General features: G+C 46.4%; 1 protein-coding gene across 1 annotated transcript in view; it reads right to left on the reverse strand.

The window, feature by feature from the left end:
* Window positions 1-14046, reverse strand: part of ALDH18A1 (aldehyde dehydrogenase 18 family member A1) — a 32108-nt gene that overhangs the window by 2244 nt on the left and 15818 nt on the right. The window contains exons 9-16 of the mRNA XM_009910404.2: window positions 13441-13585; window positions 9665-9738; window positions 8903-9002; window positions 7537-7757; window positions 3847-3984; window positions 3543-3738; window positions 3259-3380; window positions 1656-1842 (exon numbers count right to left, since the gene is read on the reverse strand). Coding sequence (XP_009908706.1) covers window positions 1656-1842; window positions 3259-3380; window positions 3543-3738; window positions 3847-3984; window positions 7537-7757; window positions 8903-9002; window positions 9665-9738; window positions 13441-13585 — 1183 coding nt within the window. The remainder of the gene's footprint in view (window positions 1-1655; window positions 1843-3258; window positions 3381-3542; window positions 3739-3846; window positions 3985-7536; window positions 7758-8902; window positions 9003-9664; window positions 9739-13440; window positions 13586-14046) is intronic.

Genomic DNA, 14046 nt, shown 5'->3' on the forward strand with positions numbered 1-14046 from the left:
TGTGTTAAATCTCCTGCCCTTGGACTCTGCCCATCTGCCCAGCCTGTCCAGGTCCCTCTGCAGAGCCTCTCTACCCTCCAGCAGATCAACTCCTGCCCCCAGCTTGGTGTCATCAGCAAATTTACTGATGATGGACTCGATGCCCTCGTCCAGATCATCAATAAAGATGTTAAAGAGCAAGGGGCCCAGCACTGATCCCTGGGGCACACCACTGGTGACTGGCTGCCAGCTGGATGTGGCACCATTCACCACCACTCTCTGGGCTCGGCCCTCCAGCCAGTTCCTAACCCATCGCAGTGTGCTCCCATCCAAGCCATGGGCTGACAGCTTGGCCAGGAGTTTGCTATGGGGAACGGTGTCAAAGGCCTTGCTGAGGTCCAGGTAGACTACATCCACAGGCCTCCCCACATCCACCAGGCGGGTCACCTGATCATAGAAGGAGATCAGGTTGGTCAGGCAGGACCTGCCCTTCCTAAACCCATGCTGGCTGGGCCTGATCCCTTGGCCATCCTCTAAGTGTTGCGTGATTGCACTCAGGATGACCTGTTCCATGATCTTTCCTGGCACTGAGGTCAGGCTGACAGGCCTGTAATTCCCTGGCTCATCCAACCGGCCCTTCTTGTGGATGGGTACCACGTTGGCCAGCTTCCAGTCAGCTGGGATCTCTCCAGTGAGCCAGGACTGATGAAAAATAATGGAGAGTGGCTTGGCCAGCTCATCTGCCAGCTCTCTCAGCAAACACTACATAATACAGTGAGCAAACAGAACAACACAACTTTGACATGCAGAGTCATCAGACAGTACTTGTGAACAGTCTAGGTTACTGCTCACTCGTATCTTCTTCCCAGCACACTTATCATGTAGATGCAACTGCAAATGGTACAAGAAGCTTGCAAAGATTAGCATAGAGCAGAAAGCTCTCCTAATTCTAAATACATCCAAGGCTAACCTAGGAACAGGGATAGTTGCATGGCTAGGAAGAAAAGACAGCTCTCTCATGCAACATTTTGCAATCGGAGACTTAAACTACAGAGTCAGCTCTCTATTCATCTCAAACATGGAACTATTCCAGACAATTAAAAATTCTGAACCAAGCTGCTATTGCAGGTGATATTTGGGAAACACCATGCAGAAAAATACTACATGTGTCAGCTGACTCACCCAGTGTAACACAGAACATGAGAGACCTGAGCATGCTCAAGCAGTGATGCAAGTGTTAGTCCTCTGGAGGACTCCGTTCCCTGCAAGGCTGTGAGCTGCAGGTTACTCACTCTCAGCGGCAAGACGAACATTAAGTATCAGCTCTGTTTCCACTGAGGTACTATAGAAGCTCACTTCATCAGTCTTCAGTGGCCTAAACACATCTTCAGGAGATGTTCCTGCAAAACCCTCTGATGCACTAAGTCTGAAGAACAGAAGCAGACAGCAATTTGCCTGACAAGGGCCTGTGCTCACTTGGCTCTCAGCCAATCCCTTATGTCCATTCCTTAATCTCCTGGAACAAGGAGCCCACAGTGTGCCTTCTCTGAGGCTCCCTTGGCTCACATGCCTACTACAGACCCAAGAGAGCAACTACTGCAATGTAAGCAGTTACACTAACAAGAATCAGCAGCGAAACCAAAGCAGTAGCTTAAGGAGGCAGACTGATCACTAACCGTTCTCTGTGATGATAACATCCGTGTGAGAACTTCCATACTTATGGATATGTTCAATGGCTTCTTGGACACCATCCACCACCTCAATGCAGCACTCCAGGTCCCCATACTCTGTGCGCAGTGATTTCACTTCTGAAGGGCTGAATGTCAAGTAAGATGCAAACTTTGGGCCAGCATGAATCTTCACCTGTAATACCAGAAACATTTTATGCTGCTGACCATACCAAACCCTTCCAGGTGAGAGTAAAGCTTTCTGTGGCCTATGTGGGATGATGTTAATTTTCTTCACATCAGTCCCTACGATGCTGTGTCTTGGACTTGTGACTAAATGAGTTTTGAAAACAGACTAGTGTTTAGCCTGTTGCTGAACACAACTGGCAGCATGTCAAGGCTTTTCTCTTTTCCCCCAACTCTGTTCTGCTAGTGAGAAGGCTCACAGTGTGCCGGAAGCTGGTAGGGGACACAGCCATGACAGCAGACACAAACTGCCCAAAGGGATGTTCAATGTGCAACACCACTACCTGAGACAAGGTGGGTTTTGTAGAACACAGGCATCACTCAGGGACCGGCTGGGCACTGCTCTGCTTGTGACAGATGGTAAGCAATCAGCTTTGGCTCATTTGCAAAGGGTTTTAGGGCTTGAGTTTGGTTTTGGTGCAGTTGGGTTTTTTTAGTTTTTGTTGTTGTTGTTTTCTTGGTTTTGTGTGAGAGTGTGTGTGTGTGTGTTGTTTTTTCTTCCCTTTTTTCATTCCTCTGTCCTTCACTTAAAACTAATTTTCTTTCAACCCACAAAGTTCCTTGCTTTTGACTCCTTTTATGGTGCTTAGGGTGACTCCAATGCTCATTTTATGCAGTGTTAGGAAACATTAGCCTTTGGCAAACATTAGGCTTTGGCAAACTCAGCAGGTCGGTGAACTAGCAACGGCGTACAATAGCTGACATGCCAGCTCAGCTGCCTGCTATAACGCGCCCCTCGGTCAGGACTCACCGAAAAAGCGTCATGCAATCACATCACTTCATCATCCCGATGCAGCTCCTGCTACCTTTCCTGACAAAGCACGACCCATGTCAAGACAAGTAACTAGTGCACTGGCCATCCACTGTTCCTTTCATGTACCAGGAGGGAAAATGAGTGGGGAAAAAGGCCATACAAGGTTTTAAAAAAGTCACGGATGGAGTAGATTCAGAAAGGATTAAAAAAGAAGGGGAATTCACTTGGGTAAGAAGCTAAATTAATAGACTCAAGAAGAAGAGGCGGCTTTGCCTCTGGGAGGTTAACAGCAGCTAAAGTCAGAATTAAGAAGGGTAAAGAAAGAGCTGTGTACGTGCTCTTCTATGGCAGAAGATGATCTCTGAAATAAAAAAGGAACTACTTGTACCCCAATAATGACATGCAGCTGTCCTGAAGAAGCTGCCTTCAGATAATTTCTATGGAGCTTGTGATTGTGTGGATAAGTCGAGAAAGTTCTCTGTAAGTTCATTTACATGTACAAAGAAACACGGATAAGTTAAGTGTTATGCCATCATAAGCTTGCACCACCCAGACCAAATGCTTCTAAACACGCTAGGCAAAAACCCTCAAACGAAAACACGAGCAACTAACCTGTTCTACCCTCAACATGTCAATGATCTGATCGAATAGTGGGCTCCTCAGCAAGTCTCGGTGAATTAAGAGAGTTTCCAGAGCATTACAGGCAGCAGGATATTCACACTTGGAGTCTCTGACTGAGGTTTAAGAGTAGATAATTGGTTACTTAACATTCACGACCGAGATTTTGAACAGCATATGATTTATCAATTACCACAACCATATCGTTATATTCCGAAGATGAGAAATGGAAGTTGCAATTACACCGGTGAAATTCCAGACACCCTCTCCCAGCTTACTTATTCGTGTGACCTTCTCAACGCTGGCATCTGCGTCCACGTACACATGACAGATTCCTTCACTATGTCCCATCACTGGGATTCCCTTTGCAGCTTTCTGGATGTTCCTGACTAGCTGTGAGGAACCACGTGGAATGATTAGGTCTATCAGCTTATCCAAACGGCAGAGATCTTCTACATCCTCCCTTGTGTTCACCTGTGAGGGGTTGCAATACAAACAGTCTATGTTTTGAGCTCAGGTTCTGCCTGTGCTTTTTACATAAACCACAGCAAGGCAATTGCTGATTTCCTTCTAGGCACCTACTAGTTGCACCGCATCTTTTATTCCGTGAGTGGAGAGCGCTTCCTGTGTCAGATGATGAAGGATTTGATTGCTGTGTGCTGCCTCCTTCCCTCCTTTAAGCAGCAAGCCGTTTCCACTGGCTATGGCCAAAGCAGACACCTGTCACAGAAGGATTTCTTTTTAAAAATAGTTTTTAAAGAGCAGAGAAGTGTCATCTGTCTCGTCTGTCAGAGTAGCAACACCAGAGAGATTAAGAACAGGGTTTTTAATCTTACCAATGCACTCGGTGTCACTTACTAGTTTTTATGTTACAGCACCATAAACATCATGACAACGACGCAGCAGCACACCGAGCTCCAGTGATGCCAGGTGTTAGAGCTTCAGGAACAAACGTGTGTTCAGAGGAAACTGCAGTGGACAAGTCAGAGCAAACCCTGGACATAGGCTCTAGGATGAACTGGGAAGTTGTGTGAGCAATCACCCCAAGAATAATAATTTTAGGTGCAGGAACTCTTGTCCCTAACCATTCCAGCACAAACTGGCTAATGAGCATTTCCTGCGAGCAGGAAGAACATTTTCATTGTGCAGTTTAAAACCTGATTCATAAACAGAAAACAGTGGCCTTAAGTGTGGGGGAAAAGCCTTCCAGACAACAGGCTCAGCATCATCTGCATCATTTTGCTTTCATGTTTATCAGCAGAAGCAACAAAATTATATTATTGCCTTTCTGTTTAAGATGCCAGATTTCACACATTAGAGTCTAGCAACACAGACCATACTTAAAAAAAAACACTCTAAAGAAGCCACTGCTTTCTGCAAGTCAGATTAAAAGTTACTTGTGCTGTGCAAACACATGTCCAACTTGCTTAATCTTCACACAGTAATTCTTATTAGTGTTTCCCAACTAAACTGGAAACCTCCTTAACACAGGGGTAAAACTAAGGGGTTTGCTCTTTTCCACCTAGGAGTATGTCATGGGTGAGAAAGCTCTCCTTTTACTTTCTTATTTCTGCTTTCCTCACCCCAATCCCATTCACAGTGGCCTTACAATTTGTCTATTGGAAAGAAAGGAAAAAAACAAAAAAAAGTACATCCTCCCTTAGAAAACGAAATTGCCTCCCCTCCAGAATCTTTAAAACAAGTGAATTAAGCATTTTAAGTAGTTTCTGGGTTTGGTTGCGGTTTGTTTTTTAACACTGTACTACCATCCCCTGGGAAAGCTTGCACGCATCACTATCATCATCTGTATGCATCATCGCCAAACCTGCACTCAGTGTGTACCAGTGTGGATGCTGTCAGGATGTGGTCTCCGGAATCAGCTAGGCTCACGCCTATCGAGCAGTTATTTAGTAGCACACTTCGATGTTTTTCTGTATGAATCAGCATCTACATCTCCTCAGACCACTTCCTGCCCCCTTCTAAATCAAACAGGTAACAGGGTTTGATATTCTACCTCATCCTGCTGCCAGGATTGAAAAGAGGATCGAAAAAATAAAAAATACTTCAGAAAAATACACGGAGGTGTAATAGTCCAGAAAGCCTGCCTTAGAGACATTGTGTGTCCAGCTTATGACCTGGATACTAAAAAGCAGTCCGATTGTCTTTTCAAAATACCTTATACATATCTTGCTTCTCCAAAGGTCACTTTCATGGGAGAAGGTAATTTAAATAAAGAGTTCTCTTCTACAGACATAACAGCACGATTAGGAGCTCATTTGAGAAAATGAAAAGGAAAACACTAAGCAAGAATTAAGACACAGAAACATTTGTGACTGAAAGGAGAACAGAGGGTAAGTGGTTTCAGAACGGTTGAGCCCCTTCAGAGACCTGAAGAGCAAGACTACACTTCACAGCAACAACTGGACTTGGTGGCATCTACAGGAAAGAGTCTGTGAAAGACAATTGCAATCTGGCCTTGTAAGTATTAGAGGCAAAGTTATTTGTATATGCTTTTAGGAAGCCTATTAAATCTCAACCGGTGATCTTCAACTCTTTCACCTTTAGTGCAGCTCAAGGCCAAACTCTGAGCACTGACCTAACACTGGGAAAGCTACCTCCAGAGAGCAAACTGAACATGGTCTCTTCAAAAGCAAAGTCAATTTTCCCCTGTAATTGCTTACCCAAACAATCACGAGATGAAGCAGTAAACTGAGAGGAGGCAACTGCTCCTTGCACTCAGAGATCATCCTACTGTCAGCTACACCATGGGACAGAAACCATGCAATTGAAATGCAGAAGTATCAGAGATGATCCTCTGAAGCTGCATCAGAGAACCTGGTAAGAGTGTGATGACAGGAGGCTGGCAGGAAGAAAAGGAACTACTCAGACAAGCTGTTCCATGCCTGTAAAACAAAAGCCAGGGGAAAAGCCAACCAAGAGTCAGTCTGGTGTAAGTTTCAAGAGAAGATAAAGATGGAACAGAAAGAAGGAGACATCAGCTACAGAAGGCAAGAGACCAAGGCAGAAGTTCAGGAAGACAGGCTGCAATTCAACAAGGAAACACACCGGTCGTCTATGAAGAACAGAGCTAGCAGCACTAATAATGGTGGAGAAGGCAGACCAGTGGCTTTTTGTTTCAAGGGACCTTCACCTAGAGCATACTTCCTTTTGGTACAAAATGTGGAGGGACCACTCGCAAAATTCAGGCATGAAGAGCCAATCTGTGAAGCAGCTGAGTCTCACTTCCTCTTAAATTGCCTGTACCCATCCCTTTCTCTTCAAACAACTGCTCATACGTTAGAGAACTCCTCAATCAATCTTCTTCCTAGACACCTAATGTGAATTGTGGGAGACACTGTTGATAGTGAAGGGGGTTTTGTTTTCTTATTAAAACCCACTACAGTTGCTTAGTAAAGCAGTGAGGAGTTAAAAAGTAAGATCAAGGTTGCCTCTGCAATGTTAGTTCAGTCCCCATGTTTTCATGCGTTCTAGCAGCATTTACTCACAGCAATGCTCCCATACAGTGCTGCAGATGAAGGTATTTGCCTTTAAGATGCCTGCCTCACTCCTGGCGCAAGATAAATTACATCCTCTTATAGGACATTACTTGAGATTTTTCACTAGCCTTTCCAGCAACTTCAGTTCTTAAGAATTTAGAACATCACTCTTCCTCACACCCATCCCACTACAACCAGGTAAAAGCTACCATTCTGCCTCACCGCACACAAGCAGAATCAGGACAGGAGAAACCACTCAAAGCCTGGAAGTTTTCTGCTTTCTGTGCTCAGCCTTTTTTTTTTTTTTTTTTTTTTAATTATTTTCTTCTTTGTATTTCCCCCCCATATATTCCAAACAGTTACCAATTAATTACCAGCATCTGTATGAAAGAGTTCCTATTCCATCTCAGCCTTTAGCTGGCATGCAGCATGGACAGATAAAACAAGTGCTTACTGGTAGGAGCCTCCCAAGCCAGAAGGTAGTTCCTTGAACGCACACTCATAAGACAGTGGCAGGAGCTGCACCACCTGAACCTCAGAGAAGCCCTTTTGTACCTTGAGTTTAAACAACAAACCAACCAAACAGACTGAAACACCAGGCCTGAATGACTCAGAACACTGCACGAAAAAGTCCTGAGAATCTCCCTGCAGGAAAATGGGGATGCCAACGGAATCAAATTGGGAAGAGCCTGAGCAAGGCCCCTTGCAGCCTCAACTGCTCACCAACAGAGGTGACCAAAGAGCAGCCGCAGCGCCACCCGCCCTCCCCACGTACCTGCGGCAAGCAGTCAGGCCGGGACTCAAAGATGACGAGGAGGACGCCGATGGGCACTGTCACCTGCTCCAGCTCCAGGTCCTTGGCCACGCGCGTCCTGCGCAGCACGCGGCCCACGCTGTCCCGCGAGGAGGCTGCGATCTGCCGCAGGCCGATGGCCAGGCTGTTCAGCTTGGACGTGGACAGGCTCAGGCGTTTCAGCAACGGCAGCGCCAGCCTCCCTAGGAGACACAACGACTGCTGCAGACTGGCCTGGACAGGCTCAAGTAAAAGCTACTGAAGTGGTGAACCAAAGGTAAACTCAACTATTTCCCATTTGCCTCAGCAAATGAAAAATGCAGTCCAGTAGCCACAATAAAACCACTCAAAGGTGACAATAATTTCACCCACCATCACATTTTCATTTAATGTGGTTTAGGTGATTTGTACATGAAGTGACATCAACACCCACGAGAGTATTTGTCCTATTTCAAGAACTGCTTACATGTCTGAATCTCTTACAAGTGTCTAACTTTGCAGTGTTTCTGGAAGGCTTGGGGAGCAATTTCATCTTTTGATGTCACAGACAGAAATCCCAAAGCACAGGCACACACACAGCCCGTCTGTTCAGAATGTGCAAGCTGCCTCAATTTTCCAGTCCAAACACATTCAGACAGCAAGTTCATCCCCCTGGCAGGAAGAGACGGTTCCTCTGGCCCTCAACACAAAGCGTGACAATCCAGGATGCCTCGTTTTCATACACTGGACATCTCCGTATGGACACATCCCAGTCCCAGTCCCAGCCTCCCCAGGAACGCAGCAGTCCAGCATGGGAGAATGGGCTTAATCCGAACCTCCCAAAGAGAACCTTCCTCAGACAGAAGGGGACGTGGGGCTTTTTGGAGCGTAAGTAGAGAGACAACAGCCTTCCCTCAGGAGCCAAACATTATCTTCAACAGCCCAGAAAACGCTCACTTTATGCATGGCACTGACAGAGGTGGTGTTTGTTACAGCACGTTAACAAAGCCAGTGGCCTCTGGCAAAACACATCACTACTTCGGGTTGCTTTGGTTTTGGTTGGCTGTTTTTGTTGTTGCGGGGAAGAGGGGCAGGTTTGGGGGGGATTTTTTTGTTGTTGTTGTTCTGTTGGGTTTTTTACAATACACTGCTTACTGTTTTGCAAAGCCTAAGGATCTTCCCTGATGAAGGCACCTGTTTTGTGTAATTACAGATGCTGCACTGCTCACCCCGACAAGCTCTCAAGGTCCTAAAATCACTAATCTATGACAGCTAATCCCAGGTGACAGAAAATTCCAGTTCTGCTCATTTCCTTCAAGGCCTGGAGAGATTAAACACATTCATGACACGGAAGAACTTGAAACACTACCTTTGTTTTCAGCCTCTTCCAAGTCCTTTTTGTTTGCCAAGAGAATTTCTTCTCTCTGGTCAGTTAGTAAGTCGGCAAGACGATAAATGATCTCTGCTCTCTGAAACAGAAAAGCTTCTGAGCTAATTTCTTACACACAGCCCCTGCCATTTGACATCTGGTCCCCGCAGTACATGTATGTTGACCAAATCTTCTCACTGTCCTGACTCCCCTGATACCTGGAGCCAGCTGAGTTTTCCAGCCTGCATCACACTGAACAATAAGGCCAAACACTGTTTGGACCTTTACTTTGTTTTTCATTATCTTGCTTTGCACAACCAGTCTTCTTCACCACACTCAAAATGTTCTTCCTTTAAGACCCTTGTCTTCCTCACAACAGACACCACATTTTACCCACCCAGCATCGGAGCGGCAATTGATAGTCTACATCTCCTCTTTTGCATAGCCTACACACACAAAGGAGGGAATGGAGCAAGTTATTCCAGGTAATTCCGCGGCAGCTCTGATCTCAGCTTATCTCTGAGTGATATCTGATGCCATTACACTTTTCTATAATCCATGGAAGAAAGCATGCATTACTTCATACTCCCTAAGTACATTTTCTTTCTGCTTTCATCACCTCTTTCAGCATGCTACAATCCAAATGATGGACTGGGCACACAAAGAACAGATTCTTGTCCCAGGGGGCACGACTGTGTTATAAATCTGCATTGTAAACAAGCCATATGCAGCTTAACAAGTGGGACCATATTGTTCTGTCACCTGCTCAGGCTGTAGAGCTGCCAGGGTCCTGCCACCAGCCCGAGCCATTTCACCCTGCTGCTCCACTGTAGGACCTGCAAAAAACCCCAAGATATGCTCAGCAGACAAAGTAACAGCACACATGGAAGTCAACACCAGCCCTCTCATCTTCCAATGCTCTGCCCGAAGCAGGAAAGCAGCAGTTCTTAAACAGACATATTCAAGAAGTCTGTTGCAGGCCAAAACTGAAAATCTGTCACAAAATACTGCTACAGCCCCAGATGTGAAAAGGCTTCTCAGGGATTCTGAAAGGCCAGCGTGTCAGAGGCAAGAGTGCACCACGCATCAGAAAGACTCACAGGGCAGACAGGAAAGGAGGCAAACTGTCAAGCTCAAATACCCAACTGAGAAAACCAGAGAGGACAACAAAATAACAAGGGGATGTACAAGAGAAGCCAAAATCCCATCTAACAGCTTGCAGAAAAATTGCTTTCCTTCTGCTTCACTCTTTATGCATTTCAGAAGGGTTCCTGTAGAAGAAAGATGGTTTATTTGTTGGGTTTTTTTTGGCAGGATCTCAAAGAATATGTCTCAAAGTGCGATGATACAGAATGGGATACTTCTGTTTCACCAGGTTCGGGTAGCATTTCCCTGCTACCTGAAGCTACCTCACAAGCAGGTCATGGATAAACTAAGTTCTGATTTTTAACTAAAATTGCCTGTAAAGCAGATGACTTGACAGTGATAAATATGACTCTCTGATTTGAGAAGGGGCCCACAGAAATTGCCAGAGCAGGAATTCCAACATTACGGAAAATATCAAGAGGCAGAGTGGGAAGGGTAAGAAAGGAACCGGTGGACACGTGATCAATTAGACTTACTTAAGAAGCGTTACAAGGGCTTTTGTGAGCAAAGTCATGCCTTACTAAGTATGGCATGTTTGGTGCTCATCCAGAAAAGTGACAGGGATGTAAGCAGATACAGCTGATCTAAAAAACGTACGTGCATTTCCCAAGTGTGTTCTTTGGAAGACAGCAGACAACAACATTTTCCACAATAGCAGAAGAGAGTCTGTAAAATTCCACGGGGACTTTTGCTGTTTGCCATAGCAGAAAGTGACTCAGAATGGGGTCACAAGATGAAAATCTTTATGGCTGATGTAGAATAGAATAGAATAGAGTAGAATAGAATAGACCAGACCAGGTTGGAAGAGACCTTCGAGATCATCGTGTCCAACCTATCATCCAACACTACCCAATCAACTAAACCATGGAACCAAGCATCCTGTCAAGCCTCGCCCTGAACACCCCCAGCGACGGCGACCCCACCACCTCCTCGGGCAGCCCATTCCAATGGGCAATCACTCTCTCTGTGTAAAACCTCCTCCTAACCTCCAGCCTAAACCTCCCCTGGCGCAGCCTGAGACTGTGTCCTCTTGTTCCGGTGCTGGTTGCCTGGGAGAAGAGACCAACCTCCGCCTCACTACAACCCCCCTTCAGGTAGTTGTAGAGAGCAATAAGGTCACCCCTGAGTCTCCTCCTCTCCAGACTAAGCAACCCCAGCTCCCTCAATCTCTCCTCATAGGGCTTGTGCTCCAAACCCCTCACCAACTTTGTTGCCCTTTTCTGGACACGCTCCAGCAAGTCAACCTCCTTCCTAAACTGAGGGGCCCAGAACTGGACACAGGACTCGAGGTGTGGCCTAACCAGTGCAGTGTACAGGGGCAGAATGACCTCCCTGCTCCTGCTGGCCACACTGTTCCCGATGCAGGCCAGGATGCCATTGGCCCTCCTGGCTGCCTGGGCACACTGCAGGCTCATGTTCAGCCTACCATCAACCAGCACCCCCAGGTCCCTTTCCACCTGGCTGCTCTCCAGCCACTCTGACCCCAGCCTGTAGCTCTGCATGGGGTTGTTGTGGCCAATGTGCAGAACCCGGCACTTGGACGTGTTAAATCTCATGCCGTTGGACTCTGCCCATCTGTCCAGCCTGTCGAGGTCCCTCTGCAGAGCCTCTCTACCCTCCAGCAGATAGACTTATCACATTGGGGCTGACAGAGAAGTCGCCATTATCACACTTCTCCTGCAAAGCAGCTTTTCAGAAGAGGATCTGGGGGTCCCGGTGGACATCAAGCTGACCACAAAGCCAGCAAGCAGCATGCCCTTGCCACAAAGGCAACTGACCGTGTCCTGGGCTGCCTTAGGAAGGATGCTGCCAGCAGGTCAAAGGACGTGATCCATGCCCTCTACTCAGCACTGGAATACTGTGCCCAGTTCTGAGCTCCCCAGTACAAGAGTGACGTGGACACTGGGGAGCGAGTCCAAGGAAAGGCCACAAAAGATGGCAAAGGAACTGCAGCATCTCTCATCTGAGGAAAGGATGGATGAGATACTTCAGACTGTTTACTCTGGAAAAGAAAGCTCAGGAGGCATCTCATCAGTATGTACATATACCTGAAGGGATGGTGTATAGAAGATGGGGACAAGCTCTTTTCAGTGGCACCCAGTGATAAGGTAAGAGACACAAGCTTGCTACATGCCTCCAACCAGGCCCTGCACCACTGATCACAACCCTCTGTGCTCTGCCATTCAGACAGTTCTCAATCCACCTCACTGTCCACTCATCTAGTCCACACTTGCTAAGCTTACTTAAGAAGATTGTTATGGCAGACAGCGTCAAAAGCCTTGCTGAAGTTGAGGCAGACAGCACCCATGGCTCTCCCCTCAGCTACCTAGCTGGTCACACCTTCATAGAATTTATACAGAGAGAGTGATTGCCCATTGGAATGGGCTGCCTGAGGAGGTGGTGGGGTTGCCGTCACTGGGGGTGTTCAGGGTGAGGCTTGACAGGATGCTTGGTTGCATGGTTTAGTTGATTAGGTGGTGTTGGATGGTAGGTTTCTACCTTGAGTGCTACATGTAATTTTGGGTTTTGCTCATCTCAAAAAGACCACAATAGAATGAAATGTTTCGAGCAAGAGAAACAGAGACAAGTAGGTTTTTGGAACAAGTGACCTTTGGTACAAATGGAAGGGAAATAATGAAGGCAGAGATAGATGTTTCATGTCTTCAGAGCTGAACAGGGGTTGACCATCCATAAAGGCAGTAGGGGCATCAACTGAAGCTATTGGGAAGAAAAGTCAAAACCTTCCCCACCCCTGAAAATCCAAATTAAAACAAGTGGTTCTTCATAGTTCCAGTGCCAAGGTTTATACCCGGTATCTAGTTAGGGCTCGTGACTATTTTGACACAGAATCCCGGGGATGCTAGGTCTTTACGTGGGTTCAAATTCATACAAGCAATCCACTGAGGGATTTTATAGATCACGAAATTCAGCTCTGCTACATTGAAATTCTGCTCTGCCGAGGCCACAGATCATTAGTCTGACCTTCTCCAGCAGCTGTAACACCATGCCCATAATGCAGCAGCAGTAAAACATTTCTGCCTACCACAACAGAAGACTGAGGCGTCAAAGGAATTTGCGCTAAGAAATTAAACGCTATCTTAGTTCAGCTGCACGTTCCATGTCCACATTTTCATATCCCTATGGCTAAAAATGGGGGAAATTCTACTTGCTGCGTTCTTCAAATGCAAGTCTGATGCAGCAGTTTATCATCTGGAGGGAACCTCAGCAGAAAATTCAATGTTTTCTATTCCTGCTTTAGAAAATACCTTCCACAATCTGTTTTTCCAGAGGAGTGTGGTTTCCCAGTTATTACACAGATCTACCCAAATTTTGACTCCCACCTTTCAAGAAATCTCTACAACTCTTCATGTACACACAGACTCTGTACTCACCTGCAGGTTTTACCTCTGAAAAAAAGGTTCCAACTTTTTTCCCTTCCACAATATCTGTAATGACATGACCTGAGATCTTTGGGTGGGTTCCATTGGCAATCACTACAGAGGTGCCTCCTTGGAGGGCCCAGAGAGCTGCTTTCACCTACAGCAAAGGACAGAGCCAGTTCTAGGAAATTCACTTCTGGTTTGAACTGCCACTCTCAACAAGACTTTTCCCACCACTCTGGTAACTTATGCTTGTAAAGAGCACTCAACAGGCCACAGGAATGCCCACAGGTAGCCCCAGATGAGCCCAGGTATGTGTGCTTTGCCCTCCCTGAGCTGGCTACCGCTTTGGAAGGGCACCGCAGCTCTTCCCAACAGGCAGCTTCTTTTGAGGGCATCTGCGAGGGTGCCTTGCTCAAATGCTCTTCATCACCACTGCCTTGTGTTACAGGTTCCTCTTGTACTGGGTTTAAGGAAACCTAGGTGTCTGGGGCTTCTTTAAGAGATTCTGTTGCCCATTTCTGACACTGAAGAGCCCCTGATAACTAATACATTTCAAGTGACCATGGGATTTCACTTGTGCTGTGGAGCACTGCTCCAGCCATTACCACATCAGGT

The sequence above is a fragment of the Dryobates pubescens genome, chromosome 8, assembly GCF_014839835.1.
Source record: "Dryobates pubescens isolate bDryPub1 chromosome 8, bDryPub1.pri, whole genome shotgun sequence".
NCBI lineage: Eukaryota > Metazoa > Chordata > Aves > Piciformes > Picidae > Dryobates > Dryobates pubescens.